This window comes from Penicillium brevicompactum, assembly GCF_028827555.1.
Source record: "Penicillium brevicompactum strain IBT 35665 chromosome Unknown utg000001l_segment0_segment0, whole genome shotgun sequence".
In the NCBI taxonomy this organism is placed as follows: Eukaryota; Fungi; Ascomycota; class Eurotiomycetes; order Eurotiales; family Aspergillaceae; genus Penicillium; species Penicillium brevicompactum.
In genome coordinates this window covers 6,646,956-6,670,731 of record NW_026623203.1, presented here as the reverse complement: position 1 = coordinate 6,670,731, position 23,776 = coordinate 6,646,956, and the positions used below count along the sequence as shown (strand labels likewise).

The following is a 23,776-nucleotide window of genomic DNA, read 5'->3' as shown; positions in this document are numbered from 1 at the left end:
CCAAATCATCAGAGCTGTTGAGAAGATCATGAAGTTCAACCACGCAATGTAGAAAAGAGTCAGATCATAACATGCATCTCAGATACTCATACCAGTCAAAGGAATACACCACAAAAACATGAGTCGAGAAAGATATCAGCACGCCGAGAAGAATCTCGAGGGGTATAATGATAGCAAAAGAACAAAAGAAAATAGGCAACAATAATAACCGTGATTCGAGGTGCATCAACCTACTTCCGCACCATCTTAAGCAGCGGCGCAATCCTCGCCCTCTTACTCAACCCCACCCGGTAAGGCACCCCACCCCGAGCCGAGATGGGACTATGCTTTTCAAGGCCCTTTCTTGCGTTCTTTGGGGTATTGACAGGTCCAGCATCAGGCTTGCTTGGAGTCTGAGGACTCTCGACTGAAGCCGTAGTTGAAAGAGTCGGAGCAGGGGCAGGGATGGTGTCTTGGGTTGGTTCTTTGGCTGGCACGTTGGCCTGGGCGTCAGTCTCTGATGCAGACTTGGGACTGTTATCGACGAGAACGGCGAGTTTGGAACCGGGGGTTTGGGCGCCTGCGTTTGCGGGCTCCGTAGTATCTGTATCTGTGGTTTTGGATACTTCCTCTTGATCGACCGGTTGCTTTCGCTTGCGTCCGCGCTTTTTGGGCGCTGGCTTATCTTCCGCTTGTGGGGCCTTTTGGTCGGCTGAGACAGCAGAGGAAGTAGTAGGTTGAGCAGGTTGGATATCGGGAGGTTGTTCAACCGATGCCTTGTTGTTGGGGTCTTGTTTGGAGGTATTTTCTCCCTTGTTTGGGTCGGCATTCTCGTTAGCGATTTCGGGATTGATGGGCTTTGTATCAATCCATATAACATTGTCGTCGTCGTCGGAATCTGGGATTGGCGCAGGTGCTGTCTTCGCTTTCTTCGCCCTCTTCTTTTTCGGTTCCTTGACCTCTTTCCCGGGGTTATTGGTTCCTATATCTTCTTCGTCAGACTCGTCGGAGACTCCACTTGAGGCCGGGGTGTCATTCTCCGTAGTATCTTCACTATCGGATGGATCAATCGCACCATTTGCGCCAGGATTTTTGAATTCATGATCCCGAGAGTTGGCAAGCTCATCGTCTTCATCATTGATTGGTAAAGACTGTTTCTTTGGCCGCCCTCGCTTTTTCTTTGCGGGTGGCTCTACAACCGCGGGTGGCTGTGCGACTGTCGGGGCCGGCAATGCAAGTTCATCGTGTGCGCTCGTCTGAGATTGTTGTTGGGAAATGATATTCGTTCCGAGAGAGATAGATTTTGGCTCACTCGGTTGCACTGAAGCTACAGATGATATCGGCTCAGTGTCGTGTGGGGAATATGGAAATGGCTGCTGTGATCGAGGCTGTGAGACTGGTTGGGGTGGATTCAACTCTGCAGCTTGATATTGCACCCAAGGTTCTGTGGGTTGGGGGGAAACGCCGTCCGGGAATGGAGCGATACCGTTAGTAGCATTTTGAGGATTTGACTCATACACAGTCATTCGATTGAGCGGCAGAGCCTGGTTTCCATTGGTGTAAGCATCGTAGGATGTCTGGTAGTACGGGAAATGTTCACCATCCGGCGGGCCCATTTGATAGGAGTGGGAACTGGGGATTGTGGGAAATGGCGCAGACTGGATAGAATCGGCTGAATATGATACCCCGGCAGATGGGACTTGTTGGCCAACAACGGAAGCATTGTCGTCGAGTAGCCTTCTCTGGGCAAGCCCAATTTCGCTCATCATGGTGCCTGAGCCGCCTACGAACGCCGCAAGTCAGTATATGGGCAAGATCCAGGTAATATTGTTCAATCCGAATGCGATCTTATCGCAACCTACCAGCCGACCCGCTTGCGCCTTCAGTGTTTGGAATCCACCGCTCCTCGCGCCGTTGCTGCGACGATGATTGCCCCGCATGGTTTCTTTCCTGTGATTGCAGGAATTCATCGAAGTTGACGCTTAGCTGTGGGAATGTGCTTTCCTCAGGCGCAAAGCCGTGCTCGTTTGCGCTGTGGGTCGTGTCTTCGGCGGGGACGTGGTCATGATATTGCTGGACTGCGGGCTCTAGGTGTTTGGGAGGGGCAGTAGGTCGAGGAAGATCATCCCCCTCGATGGGCTCATCCTCGTCAGAGTCCTGGATGACACGATCCCAGCCCATTGGTACTCAATTGTCGGGGTTGAAGGCTCAGTCGTTTGAGATGGAAATCCAAAGTGCGCTATCAAACGCGTCCGTGACACGACCGCACGTGACGATAAGCATCTATGAAAAAGGAAAAGAATAATATGACGTTGAATATTTCCAAATTTAATTTCAAGGCAAATGTTGCGGGTATCATCTAACTCCTGGTTGAGATCATATTTTTCTGGGTAGTTGAATAGCAGATCCAGTGTGGTTTTGATCGTTGATCCCAATACAATGGCGGGCAAGCCCTGGAGATACTTCCAAGGTTCGAAAAATCACTCAAGAGACTGTTCAACACGATGACGAAGAAAATTGAATGTTCCTAGTCAGAAACTTCCTGAGAGCACAAGCAGAATGAAGCATTGAAGTTATAGAAAGAGTCCATCCAAGGACTTTGGAATTTCAAGCTTGGTATGTACTATGCTAACGCAATGGACGATGACCCAATGCAAATGAAGAATGTCTAGGGAAGAAGTAAAAGGCTGATGCAGCATGCAGCATGAGAGATGATAGCGCGTGGAGCATGAAGCACTTCATGTGAAGCAGAAACGCCAAAGTCATTCCTAAAGTTCGTTTCCCTGGAGATGGTATACCGGCTTCCCAATAGCACAAAACACCGACAAAAACTGGCAACACCAGAGACGAATGCATTCCCACAAAGCCAAAATGCAACAGAAGAAAAAATGTGAGCCAACAGGTAGTCGAAGTCACCGGGTATCTCAAACCACACATTGGTGTTCAAAAGGAGAAGATTCGACTGTGTCTCATCACAGTACACCACCCGGCAGATTGATCTGACCTTGCCGGCCACCTTCAAAGCCTGCGCTGTTCGGTGCAGTTGCACCTGGTCCAGGCGTGCCTGAAGGATTGTCCATGTGGATCTTGCGCAACATGAACATTGGCTTTCGCCCTTCTTTTTCAAGCTGCTTAAATAGGAGAAGGGGCTTTTCCTGCAATTCCAAACAACGTTCTTGATCACCGTAGACAATATAAAGGGCGTAGTTTTTCCAGTCGGAGTTGATGTTGTATTTCTTGAGCGCCGCCGGTAGGACCTTGTAGCAGGGATCTTCCCATGACACGCGGAAGGACTTGAATATCTCCACGCTGCTGGGGTTCTCACTCCCACCTCCACCAGCTCGTGACTCAGCCCTCGATTCAGCTCGATGGTCCATACGGGGATCAAGACGCGACGCAGTAGATGGAGTCTCGGCGCGGGACGACGGGAGCTGGCTAGGAGTTAGACGATCTCTGGAATGAATCGTCGGGGTCTGTTCGGGGTAATCATATGCCGTGTTCCGGTTTGTGCCAGAGCTTGGCTGGGTATAAGATCTTGGGTTGAGAGTTTGGGGATGACCGTGATGGGTGTGGGGTGATGTTGGGGAAGGGATTCCGGGTGATAATTGGGAACCTCCACTCAGAGACGATGTCAGATGAGATGTTTGCGCCAAAGAACCGGCTGATGGATTCATATTGTCATGATGAGCTCGTCCTTCGTGAATCATAGGTGGAATATGGGTAGGCGAATTGTTTTTGGGAGTAGAGCCACTAGGATGCATGCGCTTTGAGAAAGCCCGCGCAATCTTCGATGTGGAAGTATCGTTGTTGCTGACGTTGAGTTGAGAAGGTGATGTGAGAGTGGCTGTGCTGTCCTGCCAATTCTCTGAAGGCTGGCCGCCTGAAGACGGCGGTGGTAATGGATGTGACCGATCTTTGGCTATCTTGATCACCGGCAGGATTTCTTCCCGCAGCCGGCGATAGTCATCGGTGATTCGGCGCAGCTCTGTTTCAACCAGCATAAGCTTTTCATCTCGCAGCTGGATTGATTTGATTAAACGCGCGAGATCTTCCTGAGTAGCGGTCTCATTCATACTTTGATCCGCCGCTGTGAACATGATGTTAGTCCCGCTGCTAAAAATTGCGAGATCTGGAAACTTACAGAGTGGAATATAATGGTCCGCATCTAAGGGGACATCTTGCTTGACTTTGATTTCATATACGCTTTTCAGGATGGTCAATCGGTGCCCGACACTGTTGATTCCCATTTCCTTTAACTCTTCGTGCTTCAACGCAACGAGCGCTTCGCCGACGATTCCATTCTCTGTAAATTCGCAGTCAGTAAGCCGTGCGCACTAGGTGACCTGATAGAGCTGGCGCTTACCGCGGAATATGCCGTGATACTGTAGTAATCCCAGCGAAGTCAGGAACTCCTTGCATTCATCCACCCCCCATTCTGTCATGAGTGTTCGCGGGGAACGAGGGCCGTCCATCGGGTGTCCAAATTTGGTGGGAGTGTGTTCGGATGAGTGAATCTCGGAGTCCGTGGGGGAAGATTCCGAATCGATCTGAAGGTGTGGCGAAGTAATCACGCTGCGTTCGTATTCATCGTCCGCGTCGGAGTCGGCGTGGTAAGAGGTGTGGAGGGACATATTCAAGGAGAGTGTTCGGCGACAATTTTGATATTCCCCGAGAGTAATTATGGATATTTTAAGGGAGATGCGCAGGCGCCGCCACCAGATTTGAGGGAGCTGGGGCCAAGGCAAACAAAATGAGGGCGGTAATGCGCCGATTGCCCTATCGTCTCGGGCGCGGGCAGCCAGCTGGAAAGCGATGGTTCAGAAGCGATGGTTTGCAGGTCGCAAGACAAACATGAGCTGATTCGAGGAACACCCACGGTGATAGTGTGTATTGATGTGTCGCGAAGTTGGTGGAGACTCCTTTTTCGATGAGGGGCGAGAGACGCGGGAATCAACAAACCAAGCGGGGAGGCGCTTCACACAGTCACGGCGAAACTGGGCAGAAATATCACGATCTTCGATCTTCCTCGATCCGATCAAGATAATCAAGACAAAGCGAGAGATGTGAAGATTAGGCGAAAGCGCTTCTGGGGGAACACGTGATGGGGTCTGGACTAACTTCCCGGCCCGGACGCTGGCAATCTTAATTTTTGTCACTCCACAGAACTTGACAGACCCCGCTAGAGCTGTCACTTTTGGCATGCCCCGGGCACTTGCTATACACACTAGCATCCTGAATCTCAACAGGAGATTCAAGTCGCCACTCTGCCAACTAACGCCAATTGACATCATGGGTGCATGTCTGCCTACCGGACTCCCGATGCTACTTCTTGGCGTTCTATTTCCCATTCACTGCTTAGATCTTGCCGCTTTCTGCTCACTGTGGTAGGTTGAAACATACATCTGAGCCAGACGCTCTGGCCGATCGGATTGGATCACGGTGGATCATGTAGGTCTCAGATGAGAGCCGTTGTAGCGCGGCCAACCCTTTTCAAGTCCCTCAAGGCCCTGCAGAAGCCCAATAGCAAGTCTTCCCAATCTTCATTTTAGCAATTTTTCCAGCCTATAGATACTCCGTCTCTATCACGAACTATATGACAAGTGCCTACCTGAACATCATGTCCAGATCATGCAGAGTATGCATCACAATGGAACGAGAGACCATTGGGCATCGTTTTGTGCTACCGGGGCCTGGTTGGCTAAACAAGAAAAGTATTGGAGATGTCGCCCATGGGTATTGCGAGGGTTGCGTACAGTAGGTGCCCAGTCTGATCTGATCTGACTCGTCAGCTACCTGACCAGCCAATGGACTACCATACACTCGCCTCATTATCTTACTGGCTGTACCTGATGTCGCCTCTCCTGGGGGCTTTACAGTAGAACAGTGAACGTCTTTCAACTACCTTGGAGAGATCTGATCTGACTCTCGAGGATACCTAGGTATGTCCGACAGACTGATCCAAGGCAATCCAAATTCCATTCCATGGGGCCTTTTCCATGGTGTCCTTGCTGGATGAGATATGCCCACCCCACTGCTCTGGATCAAGTATAGATACTGTTTTCTCGTATATGGGACTCATGTTAGGTCGTTTCGGCCCATGTTTCCTACTCGTATGCCTGTATCAATGTCTTCGAGTATAATAAGATCATCATGTTGTAAGTGGGGAGGAAGCGAAATATGGCCTTGTAGAATTCAGACTTACACAGATCTAAGGGCGTCATCGATCAAATTCATTTTGGAAGATCAAACAAGATAGCAGATTCTTACCTAGACATCATACGCCGTGCTGTCTGGACTTGATTTTTCAACTTGCAAGCTTGGACCTTGGAAGTTACTATTCAAAGACCCTCTTGAGGCTCAACCGGCCTACTGCGTCATCGCCCCAAGATTTATCGATAACTAACGCGCCAGGAAAGACGTCAATTAGCAAAACACGAATGTTGGACGAGGAAATCGCAGAACTCCAATGTATCCCATATCTATCTGATGCAGAGCAGCTTTTTAATCCGTATGTCACCACCAGTGCCATGGGCGTGTAAAGAGCCGAAACCAAGTTGTACTCCTTTAAAGTCAAAGACAAAAATGCATGTTCACATTCACAAAAATACCCTCTGGGCGCATTACTTCTTTTCTCCATTCGGGGTGCTCTCCCCCTCAAGGTCAGCCACTTCTCGCAGAATCTCTTTCAATCCACGGACGCCCTCCTCGACGACCGGTTCGGGTATGCGCACATTGACCTCCTCTATAAACTTGAGCGGGTCATATGGCGTGTCCTTGTTCCCCTTCTTTGTTCCGTTCGTCTCCTTGGTGCCATTTGATGCCGAGTCGCCGTTCGTTGCCTTGGAGCCCAGGGCGGGGTGGTGTCGGCCTTCTGCCGAGGCTAGGACCGCGGCCAGCACATCGTCGAAGGTCTCGCAGCGGCCAGCGCGGAGGAGTTCTGTTGCTAGGGTGGTCACCTTTTCGGTCCAGCCCAGGCGGTGGAGCGATCCGAGGAGGTTCTCTTGTAGGTCTTCAAGCGCGCAACTCGCTGACAGTTTGACCAGGAGATCGGATTCGAGGGCGTCGGGGGTGGAGGAGACGCCGTTGGAGTTGGAAGGAGGCATTTTGTAGGCGTGCCGGTAGGTTTGTATGGAATCGGGGCCACAGGGTGCCTTTTATGTCTCCGTGGGGTGTTGGATGCCCTTAGGGCGAGGTACTGGTGACTTGGGCTGAGCGCAAACTTTGGTGCGATGCGCAGGTGTAGGATGAGGCGAAGAGGGCCCGCCCTTTTTGAATCAATGCGGGATCTTCAGATGCGAATTGGAATTACATTGCATGTACTCCGTAAACAATAGAGCAGAGGGCAGACAATTGGTAAGTCTCGCAATAACGGCTGCCAGATCGGACAATCGGTGTTGTGGGTCCGCGAGCGGTGAATGTGTTGCCTCACGGGGGAGTCTCGATTGTTTGTTCGACTTCAACCCTTCTCTGCCCATTGATGTCCATTATGTCTATTGGAGCCCCAGCGTCTCGGTCACTGATATAATATGCTTTATAGCGCTCATGGAAGCGACTCTTACTTTCTAGCGCAATACCAAAGCCCTCATTTGCAGAGCTGTTCAATCTTCCAATGCCATACCCCTGGTAGATCTTTGGCTCAATGCTTATACTGCTCAACTTAATCCGAGTGGATCACAAATGGTCCAGCCGATGGCTTCGACAGGGCCCAGGAGATTCCGTGGCTCATAACTTCGTCCCACTTCTTGCTTCCAGGCAGTTTGTCTCCCCACCGTCGGAAACCATGAGGCACACCACGGAAAACGTGCACATCGGTAGGAACACTGGAAGAGAAAATGAATCAGCAAATTGGGCGCATTAGTGATGAGACAAGCTTACCCGTTCTCGGCAAGATGCTTTCCATAAAACAGGCCTTCGTCTCGCAAAGGGTCATTTCCTGCCACTCCGAAGGTGGTAGGAGGCAAGTTCTTGACGTCCTCAGCAGATGCGTTTCCAGGGTTCATGCGAAGATCTCCAGCGGCATCCTTGGCCTCGTTGAGACCAAGTAGTCCGCTAAACAACCTCATTCGCTCAACTGGCAGAACAGGCGCCTGGGCACATTGGATATAGCTCGAAAGCTCAGGGCTCTTGAGCAGCTCCTGCCGAGGTGCATAGTGATCCCACTGTACCAGACAAGGGATCATAAGAACCTGACCCGCGATCTTGGGGCAGGCTGCTAAGCGCTTATCCTCGCCACGCAATTGCGCCAGCGTCAACGAGGCAGTCAACCATGCGCCCGCTGAGATGCCGCCGACCACAACTTGCTCACTTATCCCTCCAATCTCAGCAATGTGCTCGTGTAGCCAGACAAAAGCATCCTCGCTATCATTCCAAGCGACGGGGTACTTGTGCTCGGGGGTGTGTCGGTAGTTTACATTGAGAACCACCACGGGAGTATTATTCTGGAGGCGCGACGCAACAATACGAGAGCATGTTGCATCCTCCGACGCCAGTGTGCCGATCAGGAAACCACCACCATGAAGATGAAGATAAACAGGTAGACGCTCGGAGATAGGAACGCCGGCGGGGCGGTAGGTACGCGCTTCGAGGACAGCGCCATCCCGCGCCGTGATTGTGTGGTCGTGCATCTGGACCACAGAGCTAAGTCCTTGGTCGATCATGTCCTGCGCAGCGGAGTCCTCGCGGCCTTTGTTTTGCAAATCCTTCATTTGCTCTATCGACAGGCCTGTAGGTGGTGCGGGCAGCACAGCCTCCACGGCCAGCCATTCAGCGCTGGGGCCAGCATATTCAGAGAAATCAGCCATTGTATGCGAGGTTGGGTGTATTGATAGACGTAAGTCTGGAGGCGTGTTGCACGATCAACACTACCCCACCCACCTCGGCTCGGCTACCGACCGGCACCTCAGAACCTCACGTCTAAGCATAAAGTACCCCGCATGAAAATCGCCTTGAGCGTATTTCAAGATGGGGTATATAGAAATGCGACCGTGTCTACATGGCTGGACCCAATCTCAACCCAAAGTGTCATAGCCATGGATCCTGGTATCCCTTCCGATCCCCCGTCACGTTCCTTGGTTGGAAAAGTCGCAATTGTCACCGGCGCAGGCTGTCTGGGTGACGGCATTGGAAACGGACGAGCAATATCAATTCTCCTAGCCGATGATGGCTGCGACGTCATATGTATCGATCTGAACTTGGAGTGGACGGATAAGACCGTGGAATATGTCCATTCAAAACCAAATCGTGGTCGAGCATTTGCATATCGCGCAGATGTCACATCAGAAGAGGACTGCGAAGCAGCAGTACGCTACACGATTGAGACATTCGGTCGATTGGATATTCTGATCAACAATGTCGGAATCGGAGGTGCAGCTGGAACCGCGGTAGATGTTGACATGGCACAGTGGGCAAAGAGCATGGAGACCAACGTCGCTAGTATGGTACAAATGGCCAAGTATGCCATCCCGCAGATGGCCAAAAATGATGGCGAAATTAAAGGAAGTATCGTCAACATGGGAAGCGTTGCTGGGCTGAAGGGTGGAACGCCTCATTTGCTATATCCCACTGCCAAAGGCGCTATAGTCAATATGACCCGCGCTATGGCAGCACATCACTCGCCAGAGGGCATTCGAGTGAACTGTGTGTGTCCTGGGGTAAGTTCAACCCTCGCCGTGATGCTTCTACTCTAATCACGCAGCAGATGCTTTATACGCCCATGATGTATGGAAATGGGATGAGCGAAGAAGCCAGAGAGGCCCGACGGAAACGGAGTCTATTGGGAACTGAGGGAAACGGGTGGGACTGTGCAGGAGCTGTGGTCTTTCTTGCGGGACCCCATGCGCGATGGATGACGGGTGTGATTCTCCCTGTTGATGCCGGCACGACGGCCGCAGTGGGAATTGGCATGACCAAGAGTGCAAGTGTCAACGCATAGTGCGCAATCTGGTACCTAGTTGTATCTGATGGCTACATGAAATGTCTTCTTGCTAAAGGTCTTTTGTTTTTTCTTGTAAATAATGTAAGTGTGCATAATGACAACCTTGGAACCGGCAAGATTTACAGATCACTAGATCCAAAGCACATCTATAAAAATACAGAATTTACCAGTTGATCTCTTCTCGCCTTCGTCTAAGCGAACCAAGATACACAAACTCCTCCCCTCAGTGACGGCGCTTGTGATGTCTCCGAGCCCGCATGGTCATCTTCCCCATCATCTTCAAGCTTTCAAAGTAATCGCTTGTGCCATGCGTGGGGTCACTATCTTGAGCATTCTCAGCTCCGCAGATGGAGCCATCACTCGCATCACCAAGAGGACCATCAACAGCGAAATATTCATATTTAGCGCCGGCATCATCCACCATGTTCTGCGCTGCCTCCGGCATCCATCCGTTGATGAAATCTCCGTGAGAGCAGTAAGAGGAACCACAAGCCAGAGCCAGAGGGGGAGCTCCAGACCATCCATCTGGAAGCAACTTGCGCAAATCATATCGAATAGAGAACCGAAGCTGAGGAATGCGCTTCATGTCCGATGGGCACCAATTATCGCCATATCCAGTGTTCACGCGGGGGTTTCCTGAGTAGGCCGACTCGAGGGTCTCTGTGTTCACGCAGTCGTGGAACAAAAGCAGAGTCTGCAGGTGGGTGGAGCATGTCTTGGTTGGGAACGCGGCTGCGTCTTTGTCCTCTGTGGCGTCGCCTTCGCAGAACCAGCTGATGCCGGCGTTATCTTCCACGTCGGCTTGGGAAGTTGCAGAGGCGTTTCCGGCAACGTCTTTGAAGTTTTGTGGGATGGCGATTTCGGCGGATTCTGGCTGCTCATAGTACGCGCTGAAACGCATTGGCTTGATAGGCGTGTAGGTCTTGCCGTCATCCTCCACGAGATACAAAGTTGGAACCCCTATTTTTCATGATTGTCAGTTTTCGCAGCCTCGGTGCGTTGAATATGGGAGGATTACAGTATGTTGAGAAGTCATTTGGGTTCTCGGTGGTGGAGCAACCCTTTTGGAGCTCAGCCGAAGTGGTTGTATTAACGGTGATAGCATCCGATCCGAAGAAGCTGTGCATATGGCTGGTATATTGACCAGGGAGCACAATTGGATCAATGTTCTTGAACATCATGAAATCCGAAACGGTGACAGTATAGGCGTTAGAAAGGCCTGCCGCCAGGGCAGACAAAAGAATGGAATTGCGCATGGCAGTAAAGAATGAAAAGAAAATTAAAATGCTTGAAGTATACAAAAAGAATGAGAGGATGAGAATGATGGGAGGGGAGGTTAAACCCCTGCTTTAAGTACTTCAACGCTACGGAGTATCGTCAACTAGATCAGGAATGAGGGTCCATATAGTGCTCCAAGACCCATCAGCACTAGGATTCTATCAAACCATATTTTCACGATAGTCGGTAAAAGCTACAAGCGTTAAGCGGATTGTTTCAAAATGTTAAACTCGATTAACCTGTAACGATCTACTATGGTGGGGTCCCGACCCTCGCTGTCATGCCAGTCCAGCGTTTCATATAGTCCACGCGAGGTCTTGGCATTTAGCTCTAGGGAGCTTGGGTTGAAACTTGAAACACTCCAGGGACTTCGCTTTTTGTGGAATATATGGCCGAGGCAAACTCATCTCGTTGGGCTGGGCAACAATCCGACATTCTTCGATATAAGAGAGCACATCAGAGCAGTGAGGGGTCCCGGCCGACGTGCGTGAACTCCTTGAAATCGGTTTTGCACTAAACACCGGGGCATGCCTATTCATAATACAGATGAACGAACCATCGAAGATCAGTTCCAAAATAGATGTTTGCTCGGCAACTGGCTACCTAGCGCAAAAGATACCAAGCCATTGTCTCTGGTCGGCCTTTCTAAGATTTTTATATAAAAATAAAGCTGAAAATCACGGCAAATTATCTAGATTCATCTATCTTGTCCGTGATACACCTCCTTCGATCCATTAGCTGTCTAGTGATAAATTTTCATTCAGCTACGCCAGTCCATCGTCTTGCATACAGCGAATGAGAATGTTAATATGTTCTGCGATCCTGCAAGGACCCAGGAAATGAATTGTTGATTTGATCTAAAGGCACCGTGGTTCAACAACGGCAATCAGATTGAATTTCGCATTCCATGGATTCAGCCGGCTTGATCCGGCCTTTTTCCATGTCTATTCTCGGACAATGGTTTTAAAACTTTCTTGAACAATTAAATACCACCTGGGCCACTGCGACAAGCAAAGTGCGGATACAAGGATGGACGTTTCTCAACCACCGTTATGAGAGCCCATAAATTGGATTTAGCTCCGTCAACTCCTTGTTAAATAAGCTTCAATTTCCTTCCACTCATTCCAGGGTTGAGGATAGAAAAGATGCATCATATGGAATTTCACGAGCGCATGAATGAGACTCCAGTTGCAATATTTGCCTTGAGATCACTCACAGCAACCTCAAGCAACTTCTCTTCGTTCGCAGATATCTGGCCGATGGGAAGCGCCTGAGAAGCACCATTCTTACCGATCTCAATTTTAACAGCAAAGTAATCCACACCAAGTTGGGCAGCGATTTCCTTGCCTCCAGGAACGCCTGGTAGATAAACGTATGCCTCCTCCGACACAGTCTGGCCATCCCGAGCAGACATAACAGCCTTAACAAAGCGGAAACCAGCATACGCCATACACGTCGTGGCGCTTCCGGCCCCTTGCTTACTCTTCACGATCTCATCGCCGCCGAATTGCACACCTGTTTCGTCTGTTAGTACAGCTCTCTGTTATCTGATATCAAGGATCTCACGGTTTATGACGGGTGCCAACTCCTCATCGCTCAAATTGACAGCAGGCTTGGCCTGGCTATATAGAGGGAGAATGGTAGCTCCGCTGTGGCCACCGATGACCGGGACTTTAAAATGCTTGGGCTCGGCGCTTCCACCGAGGGCGTGTGCAGCGAATGTGGAGGCACGTACTACGTCCAGCGTCGTAACACCGAAAAGACGAGTGGGCTCAAAGACGCCGGCTTTCGTGAGAGCCTCGGCTGCGACTGGAACAGTGGAATTCACTGGGTTGGTCACAATGCAGGAAATAGCATTAGGGCAAGTCTCTGCGATCTCAAAAAAGATGTCGCGAATGATGCCAGCATTGGTCTGGTTCGAATCAGTAAGTCGTGACAATCTCTATGCCACGGAGCCATCTTCATGGATTCTTTTGGGAAACGATACCTTGAAAAGATCTGTAGGTTCTCGTTAGATTCGTGGAAGAATTATTGGGGTCCGCCATTACTCACCATCTCTTGTCATTCCGGGCTTCCGCGCAATACCAGCAGTAACGACGACAATGTCCGCACCAGTAAGAGCCTTCTTCAGGCCTCCATCCTCGGGAAGGTAGCCGCTGACCTTGGCTTTGGTGTCGATGTGCATCAGATCCGTCGCGATACCTGGAACGTGCACGATATCGTAAAGTGAAATCTCGTCGAAGAGATCACTCTGGAAAAAGACAAGTCAGTAAAGTGCCATTCTCATATAGTCCAGGTAGTTTGGTCATTGCTTACAGATTTACAAAGCAGGCTGAGAGGTGTGCCAATCTGGCCCGCGGCGCCGATGAGTGCAATTTTGCCCATGATGATGTTCAAGTTCAAGTATCCCGAGGTCTGATTTGAATGTTGTCACAATCGAATGCCAGAACCTTGGAACCCTTAAATATATAGGTTTCTCCTGCAGTATTCATCCATTTATCGCGCTGGCGCGGCTTTCACTCCGAGGAGGACCCCGGCATCGGTTATACTTTCAGCCTACGGGTTCAGCCGACTAGAGCCACCACGGAGCCCTGGAGGACATAGGACATATGGATGACAGCCGATAGGTATCATACACGGTCAGAGAGAAAAAAAAATGAAGAAAAAAAATGAGAGGGTAGGAACGTCAGCAGGACTGGCTGATAAGTCGGTTGCTGGGTTCGAACCGGGGATGTCTCATGGCACTCGCTGTTTATGGGGGAAATTTCCCATTTCCCAACAGGGTAGATACCGGCCAAGAAGACTGAAGGTAGACAAGCTGGACAGGACAGCAGTCGTGGTACAGACGAGTGCGCCATCCTGCCAGTTGATGCAGGTACTGCGGCTTTTGGGGTATGTATATCTCCTTCCCCGGATATCAGAACAAGCCTGGAAGCCGAGCTAGCACCCAAGGGTAAGCTTCATCTAGCCCAAAGATATAGATAGTAAATAGAGATCTATGGCAGGATCACTCAAGATACCTAGCCCCATCTCAATTCCCGATATTCGATGATATTTCCACGGGTTTATTAACAGATTTATACTAAAACAAGTAACACTTGATCATGACCTGCAGGGCTCGGAAGTAAAACTTCAAATTGCTCTAAAATAATCTATTGCACAAGGTGTTGGTGTTCAGGAACAGGAGAAAGCAAATCTTCTCCAGCAATTGCGCACCGCACATTCTCCATCGCCCAAGACTCCATCTTAGCCAATGTTTCGGTAGTATGAGTTCCAACGTGAGGTACCAAAAGAGCCCTCTCCTGCTTCAGAAGCTTCTCATTGATCTTAGGCTCCTCTTCATACACATCAAGACCCACTGCACCGATATGGCCCGTCTCTAGGGCATCTGCCATAGCAGCCTCGTCAATGATAGCCCCTCGAGCAGTGTTTACAATCACAACACCGGGCTTCATCATAGCGATCTCCTTTGCACCGATGAGGTGTTTTGTCTCCGAAGTCAAGGGCACATTGAGACTAATAATGTCACTCGTTTCAAGCAATTGTTGAAATGAGACATACGTCGCATCTGCCGCTGCTTGTGATGAGAGTGGGTTGCGATTGTGATAGATTGTCTTGATGCCGAATGGATCGCAACGGGCTTTCAATGCCCGGCCGATCCGACCCATTCCCAGGATTCCAAGGGTCTTTTGCTGGGGGTCATGGCCAAAATCAACACCCGCTTTGAATTTCCCGGCGCGTAGTGAAGAAATAGCCGGGTTTAGCTGGCGGAGAGCTCCTAGGAGGAGAAACATTGCTAGATCCGCGGTGGCATCCGTCACAGGATCGGGTGCGTTAGTAACTATGATGCCTCTTTCAGCACAAGCATCGGTGTCAATAGGGTCGTATCCTGGTGACAGAAATGTAAGCTTTGGGACGAATCTCTCCATGCTCTGGGGAAGAACAGTACGTACCAGCGCCGTTGTGGCAAATATAACGACAACTGGCAGGCAGGCGGTTGATGAAATCAGCATCAAACTTTCCGGCGACCTATGAAATTTCATAAGTTACTGGAAATCTATAGTCCTCAGATTGACTCCAGACTTGGGTATTCTTTTCACGTCTCCTCGGCTGACAAGGTAAATTAGGGAAGAACTTACGGAGCCACTCGCAGAAGTCCGGTAGATAGCAAAAGCATCCCGGTATTTAGTTGCAACATCATTGAAGAATTCATCGCGGCTTCGGCTAGTCACAACCTCCGTGTGGGCTACTTCCTGCAACTTCTCATATGCCGGAGTCGCATGTCGCACAGGACTAAAGAACAAAACAAGAGGTTTGGTTGAAGCCATTGCTGTGACGTAGTTGCGAACGAAAGTAGCTTTTTGAATACTGGGTATTGGTCGGAAAAGAACCGGCATACTCTTCGCATGTCTTTTCTGTTCGGGTTCGTTGTCACTCGTATATAGCGTCGGGGCCGGTAAAAGGTTCTGGCTGTTTATTTGGTCGGTCCGTGGATATTCTTTGAGGTCGTTTGTGGATTCAAAGTTGATAGAACCGGTTTGAGTCATTTATCACAACCTTGGAAGTTTCCTAGGTATAATATTTTCTTGTTGTTGATCTTTTTCCAAGGTTTCTACTTCGTCTAGAGGTCCCTTGTTCCTACAACTTCGGGAAGACTTCATGAATTCATGGTGGGTTCGGTCAAGGTGAACAAGGCCAATCAATTGTTCCAAAATAAAATTCCAGATTGGAAGATATCCAAGATTGTCCAAAGCGACCATTGAGTGTCTATGAATATAGATATAAAAGTCCAACACCACAAGTGTTGAAATATGATATGTAAAAGAGAACAAGCAGGCCAGCCCCAAAACACCAACCCAGATTGAATCAGATTCAAGAACTCGACGAAAACTCCCGCAGATTCGCGCTAAAGAACAAACAGAACAATCTGCTAAACGCCAAAACAAATGACCGAATGCTATGGTTCCGAATCGCTGTGATAAACGCCATCAAATGCCGATATAACAATCATGAAACATCATCCGCAGCGCGCTGTTTCTGCTTATCTTTGCTTTTCCTCTTCAGCGCATCGATCGTATTCTGCACTTCGTGCTTCGCCTCTGTATCGAGGTTCGTTCGTTCGTCCGGCTCGAGGGTTTCGCGGTCACCGACTCGCTCGTAGAGCATGCGCGAGATACTGCGGTTGATATTGGTGTATTGGTCTTTCGAGATGGTTTTCTTTTTATAATGGGGCTTTAATGCTGTGCCGACCATTTTCTGGATGTCTGCTTTCAGAGCCAGGGATGGACCGGTGCGGGTGGGTGATGAGTCGGGGGAGCGGGAGTGGGCGACGGTGAGACGATGGGGGAGGCGGGAGCGAGGTCGGATGGTGTTGCGAGTAGATTCGCCTTTGTTGGGTGGTGGGTTGGTAGAGAGTGGAAGCTCGGGGGAGAATGGAGGGGATGGTGGTTCGGATGGGGAAGATAATTGGAGAGGAGAGATGGGACGGCTGCGTGAGAAAGGTGGGGGTGTGGCTGAGAAGAGGGGAGACGAAAAGCCGGAAGAGGTTGGAGAGATAGATGGAGAGGAGGGACCTGGTGAGGGGTGGTCGGTTGGTGCGACAGATGTCGAGGCGGAGGGTCCGTATGAATTAGTTCGACTGGGTGCGTCTTCGACTTCCTTCAGTAATGACGAGAGGAAGCTTGGTCCACTTGGTCCAGCCGTGGTATCACCGTTCGATCGTGCGCTAGAACTTGCGGCACCGGCTCGAGACGATTCACCAGTTTGACTCTGTTGAGCCAGGGCAGCGAGCTCTTGCGGCCTTCTTGTTCGAGGGCGCTTCAGCTTGCGCTGAGGCTCGGTGGGCTCTGGAGAAGGCGACATGGTGGGTTCTTTGCGCTTCCTAGCTGCATTTGGATTGTTCTCAATTTCTCGTGCTCTTTCAAATGCATTCCATGCACGCATTTCCTCCAGTGACTCTGGCTCGGGAGATGGGACTCTAGGCACCCGAGGGCGCGACGGGCGGGCGGCCTCGACATCGAACAAGGGCGCTGCCTCGCGAAAGCGGTTTCCGCCGCCTTGTCGCTCAGCGACCTCGAAACGACGTTGCCACGCTTGGAATTCGCGCTGGTTAGCCTCCTCGCGACGGCGCTGCTGGATCACACGTTCCGCGGATCGATCGTCGTCGAACGGAAAGTCCAGATCGAGGTTGAGGTTGTCCCAAACAGACTGCCAAACCCGTGCCCAATGTAGAGAGTTTGTCTGGTTGCGATTTTGAAGACGTCGCTGTTGAGCTCGGGTGCGCTGGCTACGCTGCTCAGCCCGCGATGGTCGCGCCGGTACCTCGGGCGCCGGACCCAGTGCACGATGCGACTCGCATTGTTGGCAATACCATGCTCCCGATGGAATCTCATCTAGCCCGAGACAATATAAATGGGACGGTGTATCGCATCCGTCACACAAAAGAAGGACATCTTCGTTATCGGCCAACCCGCATATCGTGCATGGGACGTAGTCGGCCAAGTCATCCTCCACGTATTCAATGATCATAGAAGGATCAACTTCGGCCGTTTGGGTTCGATCTTGAACGGCATATGAGGAGATAACAGAGCCTATATCGCATCATCAACGGTTAGTACAGATGATTCCAAGTGAATATGTCATAATTCAAGGAAGGGGCGTCATATACCTCCAGGCCGGTCACTCAACTCCACCATATTAAAACTTCGTCGGCATATGGGACAGCTGTTTGCTCGTTCCACCCATGGCTTCAGACAATTATTGTGTAGAATATGACCGCAGGGCAGCAACTGGGCGATCTGGGAGTCCTCATCTTTGAGGCTGAGGTCTCCCACGGGCTCCAAAGGATCACCCGTACCCTCCCCCAGGTCTCCCAAACAAACAATACAGGTGTCTGACATGAATATAATAAAAGTTGAAGTCCATGAGCGAAGAAGGTGTAGAAGCGAAGAAGGTGGAGCGGCCTTTTGAAGGTGGGCCGGATTGCCGGACTAACGCAAAACAGGAACGTGACGGAGGCGAATGATGCCCTGGATTGGAATGACTCTCCAGTTAACTCGGGCAGATCGGTAAATGCCCTCGGAGTCATTTGCGTTCTTTAATGCACTTCAAGAATACATTTATTGATTTCATGGCTTTATGTGTTGGGACGATTTATCCCCCTCCTATCTCCCCGGGTTTCCCCCCTCCATCTCCAAGGGTCCCCCCGTACTACGCAAAGGCCAGAGAGACAAGACTAATCTACGATGAAACCCCGTTAGGCGCCCAGACTCAGTTCGAAATTGAATCGCGCCTGGGGCTCAGAGTTCTCACATTAGTCATCTTTGAAGATCGGATGAGGATCAGCTGAAGTGGACCATGCGCGCACGTCCAAAGTCCATCATAAGTCCCGATATGTACGTAGGACTCATAGATGGATGCTGAATGATGACATCTGCACATGTCCAATGGCTGGGTGAAAAGCCACCATGAGATACGCTAGTAATGACCAGAAGGTCAAGTGACCGATAGGCTCCATCGGTATTCGATCTACGTGACTCGTGCGCAAGTCCTCATTGGCTGTCGGTTCGCAATTCGTCCAAATGTCCCCAATTCGCAAAAAGAAGTCATCGAGTGAAAGGCGAAGGTTGGCGACAAGTCTAGTAGGCAGCGACCGAGGCGAGTTGGGTCCATATCGCAGAAGTACGCAATGAGGCGAAATCGCATGCACAAAAATCGTATTCCCGAATTTTTTCATTCATTTTTGGTATTCAGACGTAACCGTAAAGAGAAATGAAACCACATCCTCCCATTTAAACCTCAGCAATCTCACGGAGACGACGGATGGTGGAGCGGGTGGCGGCGGCAGCGGGGGTGCTGTAGCAGGAGGAAAGGTTAGTAGATGCTTGGGTCGGGTTGTGTGCGTCTGTCCGAGATGGTCCCCGATCCAGTCACACGAGGCGAAACTTACGAAACGGCGTAGGCACCGCCGGCGACGGTCTTGTTGCAGCCGTGGCACTCCCAGATACCGGTGGCCTTGCGCTTCACGGTGTTCTTACCGCAGAAGGTGCAGGTGTAACTGAATATTTATTAGTCGAGCGATGGTTGTGGGGAGTCGCGGTGAACGTACCGGGCGTGCTGCTGAGTCTCGATCTTCTTGATCTGCTTACGCAGAGAAGCACCGTATCTGTGAGAGGGGTTAGATGTCGATTGTTCGTGTGGAAGGATATTTCGAATTTCGAGGAAATCGCGTGGGCGCATTGGTGTCATACCTCGTTCCGTATTTACCGGCGATGCCGACCTCTGTAGAAAATAATTAGCAATGGTCAAAATAGAGGGTATAGCGAGTGCAACATACTCTTGGTGCGCTTCGTCATCTTGGCTGGTGTCGAGGATGAAGATGGGTACTGGACAGGAGTTCAAAAAAGACGCTTTGAATGAGGGCGGGTTGTGCTGTGGATTCTCGCTTAGGGCTCTTGGCGCAGTGCGATCACCTGACCCTTTTTGGTCTTAGTGGGCTTACGTCATGCACCTTAATGCAGCGACTGGCGGCCTCAGGTTTCGACGGTTTGCCAAGGGCTTCGACTGGAATCCACTCGATCCACTGCAAATGACGACGTGAAGTGGATGTTCTTTTCTATTTTTTATTAGAATTGAGGAAATTGATAATCGACTTGATTGCTGCCGTTTATTTCAGGTTTCAAAACTAGCACCTCCTGAACCTCAGTGTAGCTCGACTCTCACTCACATGCGGTCATTCGGCGTCACTGAAACTCCCACGGCCAGCTCTGAAGCAGTCGGTGCAATAAATCACCCCGGTCACGTGATGGTTATGCATGAATTCATTGAATATAAAATGTTTCTAAAGCCGAAGAATGTAAAATTGTAAAGTCTGCGTATGACTTGTACCACCTCGTGTCCTTGAGAGATCTTTAAATCGTCTTCTGATTTCCCTCGCTTGTCCCCCACTCAACAGAGCAGACCGCACCTCCAAGCAGCCTGCCGAGCCTACCCTCTCCCGAAAGCTCCCCTGTCTTGCAGATCTACAGCTCCAATGGCTTCCAACCGCCAATATGACTTGGTCCTACTCGGCCCAACCGGCTACACGGGTCGATTCTGCTCAGAACACATTGTTCAGAACCTCCCTACCGATCTGAAATGGGCCATTGCAGGCCGCTCTGCGCAGAAGATGGAGCCCATCGCCAAGGAACTGAAAGCCCTCAACCCAGACCGCGCTGACCCAGGTATTTGCCCTTGTCCCGGTATCCAATTTCCTATAAACTATACATCAATGCTTATCAGGTCCGGGTCATAGATATTCTGGTGGCTCAACTCAACTCCCGTGAGCTCAATGAGCTTGCACAGAAGACGCGACTCATTATCAACTGTGTGGGTCCTTACCACTTGTATTCAACTCCAGTCGTCGAGGCGTGTGCAACCAATGGAACTCACTATGTCGATGCGTATGTTCATACATTCTCGTCATTGCTCATGGTAATCGCTAATTCTCATAGCACTGGAGAGACCCCGTGGATCAAGTTGATCATCGAGAAGTACCACGAGACTGCTAAAGCCAATGGTGCAATTGTGCGTTATACCTTGAATCTCTGCACACCCAGCTCAAATCTAACCTGACCAGATGATTCCCTCGACCGGCGTTGAGAGTGCACCCGCTGATCTTCTCGCGTGGTCTCTGGTCAAGCGAGTCCGCGAAGATCTCTCGGCTCCAACTCGCCAGATTGATGGCACTATCAAAGAAATGAAGTATGTCCCCTGGTATTTCAATGCTTGCCACATGTATACTAATCCCATCAGATCCTCCGGTCCCAGTGGCGGCACCTTGAACACCATCCTCACAATGTTTGACTGGCTCCCAGTATCCGAGCTATCCAGATCAATGACCCCATTCGCGCTATCAGCCTCAGCTCCACCAAAGAAGATCCCCAGCGATACCATCCTAGAAAGGGTCTTCGGCGTTCGCGCGATCCGTGATCTAGGCACGGTCACCACTTCCCCGTCCGCCATCGCTGACATCACCCTCGTGCACCGCAGCAGCAGCCTCATGCCCGAACTATACGGTCAACAATTCGTCTTCCGCCAGTTCTTGTCAGTCCGAAATGCATTGATTGGTGTTGCGGTGCACATTGGATTCGCAGTTGGACTCACGTTGCTGTTGCTGTCCCCTGTTCGCTGGTTGTTGCGAAAGTTCGTCTTTGCGCCTGGAGCTGGTCCTCGTCGTGAGGACTCGACTAACGATCGTCTGGAGTACAATGCTATTGCAACGGCGGATAATGCCGAGAAGCAGCGCGCCTTTGGTAAGATCTCTTTCTCGGGCGGTATGTATCTCTTCACTGGACTTTTGATGGCGGAGGCTGCAATGGTTATCCTCAATGAGGAAGAGAAGATCAAGAAGGTGTCGCGTGGCGGTATCGTTACTCCTGCTACTCTGGGTCAGGACTATGTGGATCGCTTGGAGAAGGTCGGCTGCAGCATTGAGACCAAGGTGTTCCAGCATTAGCGGGCCTAGTCCAACTGATCACCTCTACTATATGCTCAGTCGAAGGAATGTTGTTCTTCTGACGATATTTTATGTATTCATCCCCATAATCAATCTGCTTTGTTATCAGTGCAAATATTTACATTTCTGGCTCAGAGCTTGCCAGCTCTACCAACAAAAACATTCTCCTTCAACCAATCCGAGATGATAACGTTAACTTCCTCGGGCTTCTCCCACAACGCCCAGTGTGAGGTATTGACCTGTTTCAAGGTGAAATTGGGAATATGCTTCGCCATCGACTTCCCCAAATGCGGTGGTAGAGCTTGATCTCTCAACGCCTGAATAAACAGGGTAGGGATCTGAATCTGCCTGTCAAGAATCTCAAGCTCCTCTCTGTGATTCACCTCTCGGGTTCGATACCAATTAACTGCAACAAGTTAGAGACCATATCTCAATACTTTGGAAATAACATACGAGGACCATGGACACCACTCCTAGCAAACTCATTCGTATAATACTCCAATTCCTACCACAAGTCAGCGCAAAATTTCGACCATCTTCAAACTTTCAACTCACCTCTTCAGTCAACAGCCTCGAAGGCTTGAGGCCCCCAATCTTATCCACCAAAACACCCTTGTGGGCATCAAACCCGACCTCGCCGGCCTCAGTGCGGCCTCCATAAAGCGCAAGTAGGAATTGGCCAATATCGCTCTTGGAGCGAATAACCTTTTCCAGCTCTCCACTCTTGAACTGAAGCTGGTACGCGAAATGCGGCGCTGAATTCTGTACCAAGCTTTCGAGAGAAATGCCCTCTTTCATTGGGCGCGCGTACGGCACACAGACAGTGAACAAGTGGCTCACCAGCTCCGGATACCATAGAGCAATGCGGTAGGCGAACGCAGCACCCCTGTTTCACATTAGTTGAGTTCTCGATTCTAGGAATGATGTACTTGCCAGTCATGTCCACCGAGGATGATCTGAGTCTCGCCGAGATGGGTCGCCAGGGCTTTGATGTCTGCTGCGCAGCTTTTGTGCGAGTAGGGTGTGAAGTCGTCTGGTGCATCCTGCTATTGTTAGGTCTTTTGGGACAGTGAGAATGAAACCTTGAAAGCTCACTGTTCGTCCGTATCCCAAACAGTCAGGAGCGACTACGCGCAAGCCCATGTCGACAAGCATGGGGATCTGATACCGCCACCCCATTGAGATGTCGGGGAAGCCATGAATCTGGTCGGATGATCAGTCTATGCTCTGTTGACATCGGCACTGCATTCTTACTAGGAATATTGTGGCCTTGTAGGTTCCTGACTTGGGTTGACTGAGAAGGTAAGCTGGGGAGGTATGGTATTAGCTCGATCTCTGCATTGTTCGCGGCTGTCCAGGTGGTACGCACAGTAGGTGTGTCCATTGAGATTGGCAGTCTTGTACTCAACTCGGGAATCACCCGACACTTGGATTTTATCGACAACCATGTTCCGATGCGAATATCTCGACGATCAGATGATAATTAAAGGGGCTTCAGGGTCTGAAGATCAAGTTCCGCAATATATATTCGTGAAACTCCACGGCGAATCACGTGAGGTTGGCCAAGAATGATTTCGGAGCTAGCTGATCATTAATCTTCCAAGTCGGAAACTGCCTGGGAGCCTGGAATGGGAAAGATTATTAGAACAATGGAGTCACCGAAGGTATTCGGAGAGATTGTATGCCGAATCCCCCTCACGTTTCTGCCTCGGCACGTTGATCAGGTGGGGCGCCAAGACGTTAGCTCTATAAATCTGGGGCACATCTTTATGCGCTTGCATTCTTTTTCATGTTCGAGTCGGTGGAGCGACATGGAGGTCCAGAACCTTGTAATATATATACCAAGCGGATATCCAGACACAGACTGATATAAAGAATATTCAATGAGGTACAACCCATAGTGTCCAGTTCATTTTATACCAAACCTCCAGGGCTGGAGAAGGCAAGGTTGGGAACCCAACAACCAATCCGGAGCAGTGATAATATTCGTTTCTGATAGAACCCATCTCTCTACCTAGGTAGTAAATGCTAAGTTGGCAAAGCTGAGAGATAGGACGGTCAACAGCATACGATTTTGGATACCCTTCCAA

The 23,776-nt window shown here is 50.3% G+C and overlaps 12 protein-coding genes across 12 annotated transcripts; 2 read left to right on the top strand and 10 right to left on the bottom strand.

The window, feature by feature from the left end:
* Window positions 1-230: 230 nt before the first annotated feature.
* Window positions 231-2,160, bottom strand: N7506_002107 (uncharacterized protein; the record flags this gene model as incomplete). The annotated part of the gene is made up of 2 exons (XM_056951403.1): window positions 231-1,762; window positions 1,842-2,160. The coding sequence occupies 2 exons, from the start codon at window positions 2,158-2,160 to the stop codon at window positions 231-233; spliced, it is 1,851 nt and encodes a 616-aa protein (XP_056817318.1).
* A 791-nt stretch (window positions 2,161-2,951) lies between these two features.
* Window positions 2,952-4,610, bottom strand: N7506_002106 (adaptor protein STE50; the record flags this gene model as incomplete). The annotated part of the gene is made up of 3 exons (XM_056951402.1): window positions 2,952-4,066; window positions 4,121-4,282; window positions 4,343-4,610. The coding sequence occupies 3 exons, from the start codon at window positions 4,608-4,610 to the stop codon at window positions 2,952-2,954; spliced, it is 1,545 nt and encodes a 514-aa protein (XP_056817317.1).
* Window positions 4,611-6,599: 1,989 nt separating this feature from the next.
* N7506_002105 (uncharacterized protein) lies at window positions 6,600-7,082 on the bottom strand (the record flags this gene model as incomplete). The annotated part of the gene is made up of 1 exon (XM_056951401.1): window positions 6,600-7,082. The coding sequence occupies one exon, from the start codon at window positions 7,080-7,082 to the stop codon at window positions 6,600-6,602; it is 483 nt and encodes a 160-aa protein (XP_056817316.1).
* A 554-nt stretch (window positions 7,083-7,636) lies between these two features.
* On the bottom strand, window positions 7,637-8,780 carry N7506_002104 (alpha/beta hydrolase; the record flags this gene model as incomplete). The annotated part of the gene is made up of 2 exons (XM_056951400.1): window positions 7,637-7,799; window positions 7,855-8,780. The coding sequence occupies 2 exons, from the start codon at window positions 8,778-8,780 to the stop codon at window positions 7,637-7,639; spliced, it is 1,089 nt and encodes a 362-aa protein (XP_056817315.1).
* Window positions 8,781-9,008: 228 nt separating this feature from the next.
* On the top strand, window positions 9,009-9,910 carry N7506_002103 (SDR family NAD(P)-dependent oxidoreductase; the record flags this gene model as incomplete). Its single annotated transcript, XM_056951399.1, has 2 exons — window positions 9,009-9,629; window positions 9,677-9,910. 2 exons carry the CDS (start codon window positions 9,009-9,011, stop codon window positions 9,908-9,910), a joined length of 855 nt encoding a protein of 284 aa, XP_056817314.1.
* A 226-nt stretch (window positions 9,911-10,136) lies between these two features.
* N7506_002102 (DUF1996 domain-containing protein) lies at window positions 10,137-11,169 on the bottom strand (the record flags this gene model as incomplete). Its single annotated transcript, XM_056951398.1, has 2 exons — window positions 10,137-10,873; window positions 10,932-11,169. 2 exons carry the CDS (start codon window positions 11,167-11,169, stop codon window positions 10,137-10,139), a joined length of 975 nt encoding a protein of 324 aa, XP_056817313.1.
* Window positions 11,170-12,353: 1,184 nt separating this feature from the next.
* Window positions 12,354-13,576, bottom strand: N7506_002101 (malate dehydrogenase; the record flags this gene model as incomplete). The annotated part of the gene is made up of 5 exons (XM_056951397.1): window positions 12,354-12,706; window positions 12,758-13,103; window positions 13,179-13,189; window positions 13,244-13,442; window positions 13,508-13,576. 5 exons carry the CDS (start codon window positions 13,574-13,576, stop codon window positions 12,354-12,356), a joined length of 978 nt encoding a protein of 325 aa, XP_056817312.1.
* A 767-nt stretch (window positions 13,577-14,343) lies between these two features.
* N7506_002100 (D-mandelate dehydrogenase-like dehydrogenase) lies at window positions 14,344-15,519 on the bottom strand (the record flags this gene model as incomplete). Its single annotated transcript, XM_056951396.1, has 3 exons — window positions 14,344-15,080; window positions 15,145-15,220; window positions 15,331-15,519. The coding sequence occupies 3 exons, from the start codon at window positions 15,517-15,519 to the stop codon at window positions 14,344-14,346; spliced, it is 1,002 nt and encodes a 333-aa protein (XP_056817311.1).
* A 679-nt stretch (window positions 15,520-16,198) lies between these two features.
* Window positions 16,199-18,090, bottom strand: N7506_002099 (putative PHD and RING finger domain protein; the record flags this gene model as incomplete). The annotated part of the gene is made up of 2 exons (XM_056951395.1): window positions 16,199-17,781; window positions 17,859-18,090. The coding sequence occupies 2 exons, from the start codon at window positions 18,088-18,090 to the stop codon at window positions 16,199-16,201; spliced, it is 1,815 nt and encodes a 604-aa protein (XP_056817310.1).
* Window positions 18,091-18,981: 891 nt separating this feature from the next.
* On the bottom strand, window positions 18,982-19,545 carry N7506_002098 (60S ribosomal protein eL43; the record flags this gene model as incomplete). Its single annotated transcript, XM_056951394.1, has 5 exons — window positions 18,982-19,045; window positions 19,140-19,247; window positions 19,299-19,355; window positions 19,441-19,471; window positions 19,527-19,545. The coding sequence occupies 5 exons, from the start codon at window positions 19,543-19,545 to the stop codon at window positions 18,982-18,984; spliced, it is 279 nt and encodes a 92-aa protein (XP_056817309.1).
* Window positions 19,546-20,222: 677 nt separating this feature from the next.
* Window positions 20,223-21,686, top strand: N7506_002097 (saccharopine dehydrogenase family protein; the record flags this gene model as incomplete). The annotated part of the gene is made up of 5 exons (XM_056951393.1): window positions 20,223-20,412; window positions 20,484-20,631; window positions 20,683-20,755; window positions 20,808-20,932; window positions 20,984-21,686. 5 exons carry the CDS (start codon window positions 20,223-20,225, stop codon window positions 21,684-21,686), a joined length of 1,239 nt encoding a protein of 412 aa, XP_056817308.1.
* Window positions 21,687-21,817: 131 nt separating this feature from the next.
* On the bottom strand, window positions 21,818-23,134 carry N7506_002096 (alpha/beta fold hydrolase; the record flags this gene model as incomplete). Its single annotated transcript, XM_056951392.1, has 7 exons — window positions 21,818-22,092; window positions 22,140-22,191; window positions 22,242-22,572; window positions 22,620-22,729; window positions 22,782-22,889; window positions 22,941-22,993; window positions 23,056-23,134. The coding sequence occupies 7 exons, from the start codon at window positions 23,132-23,134 to the stop codon at window positions 21,818-21,820; spliced, it is 1,008 nt and encodes a 335-aa protein (XP_056817307.1).
* Between the last annotated feature and the right edge of the window lie 642 nt (window positions 23,135-23,776).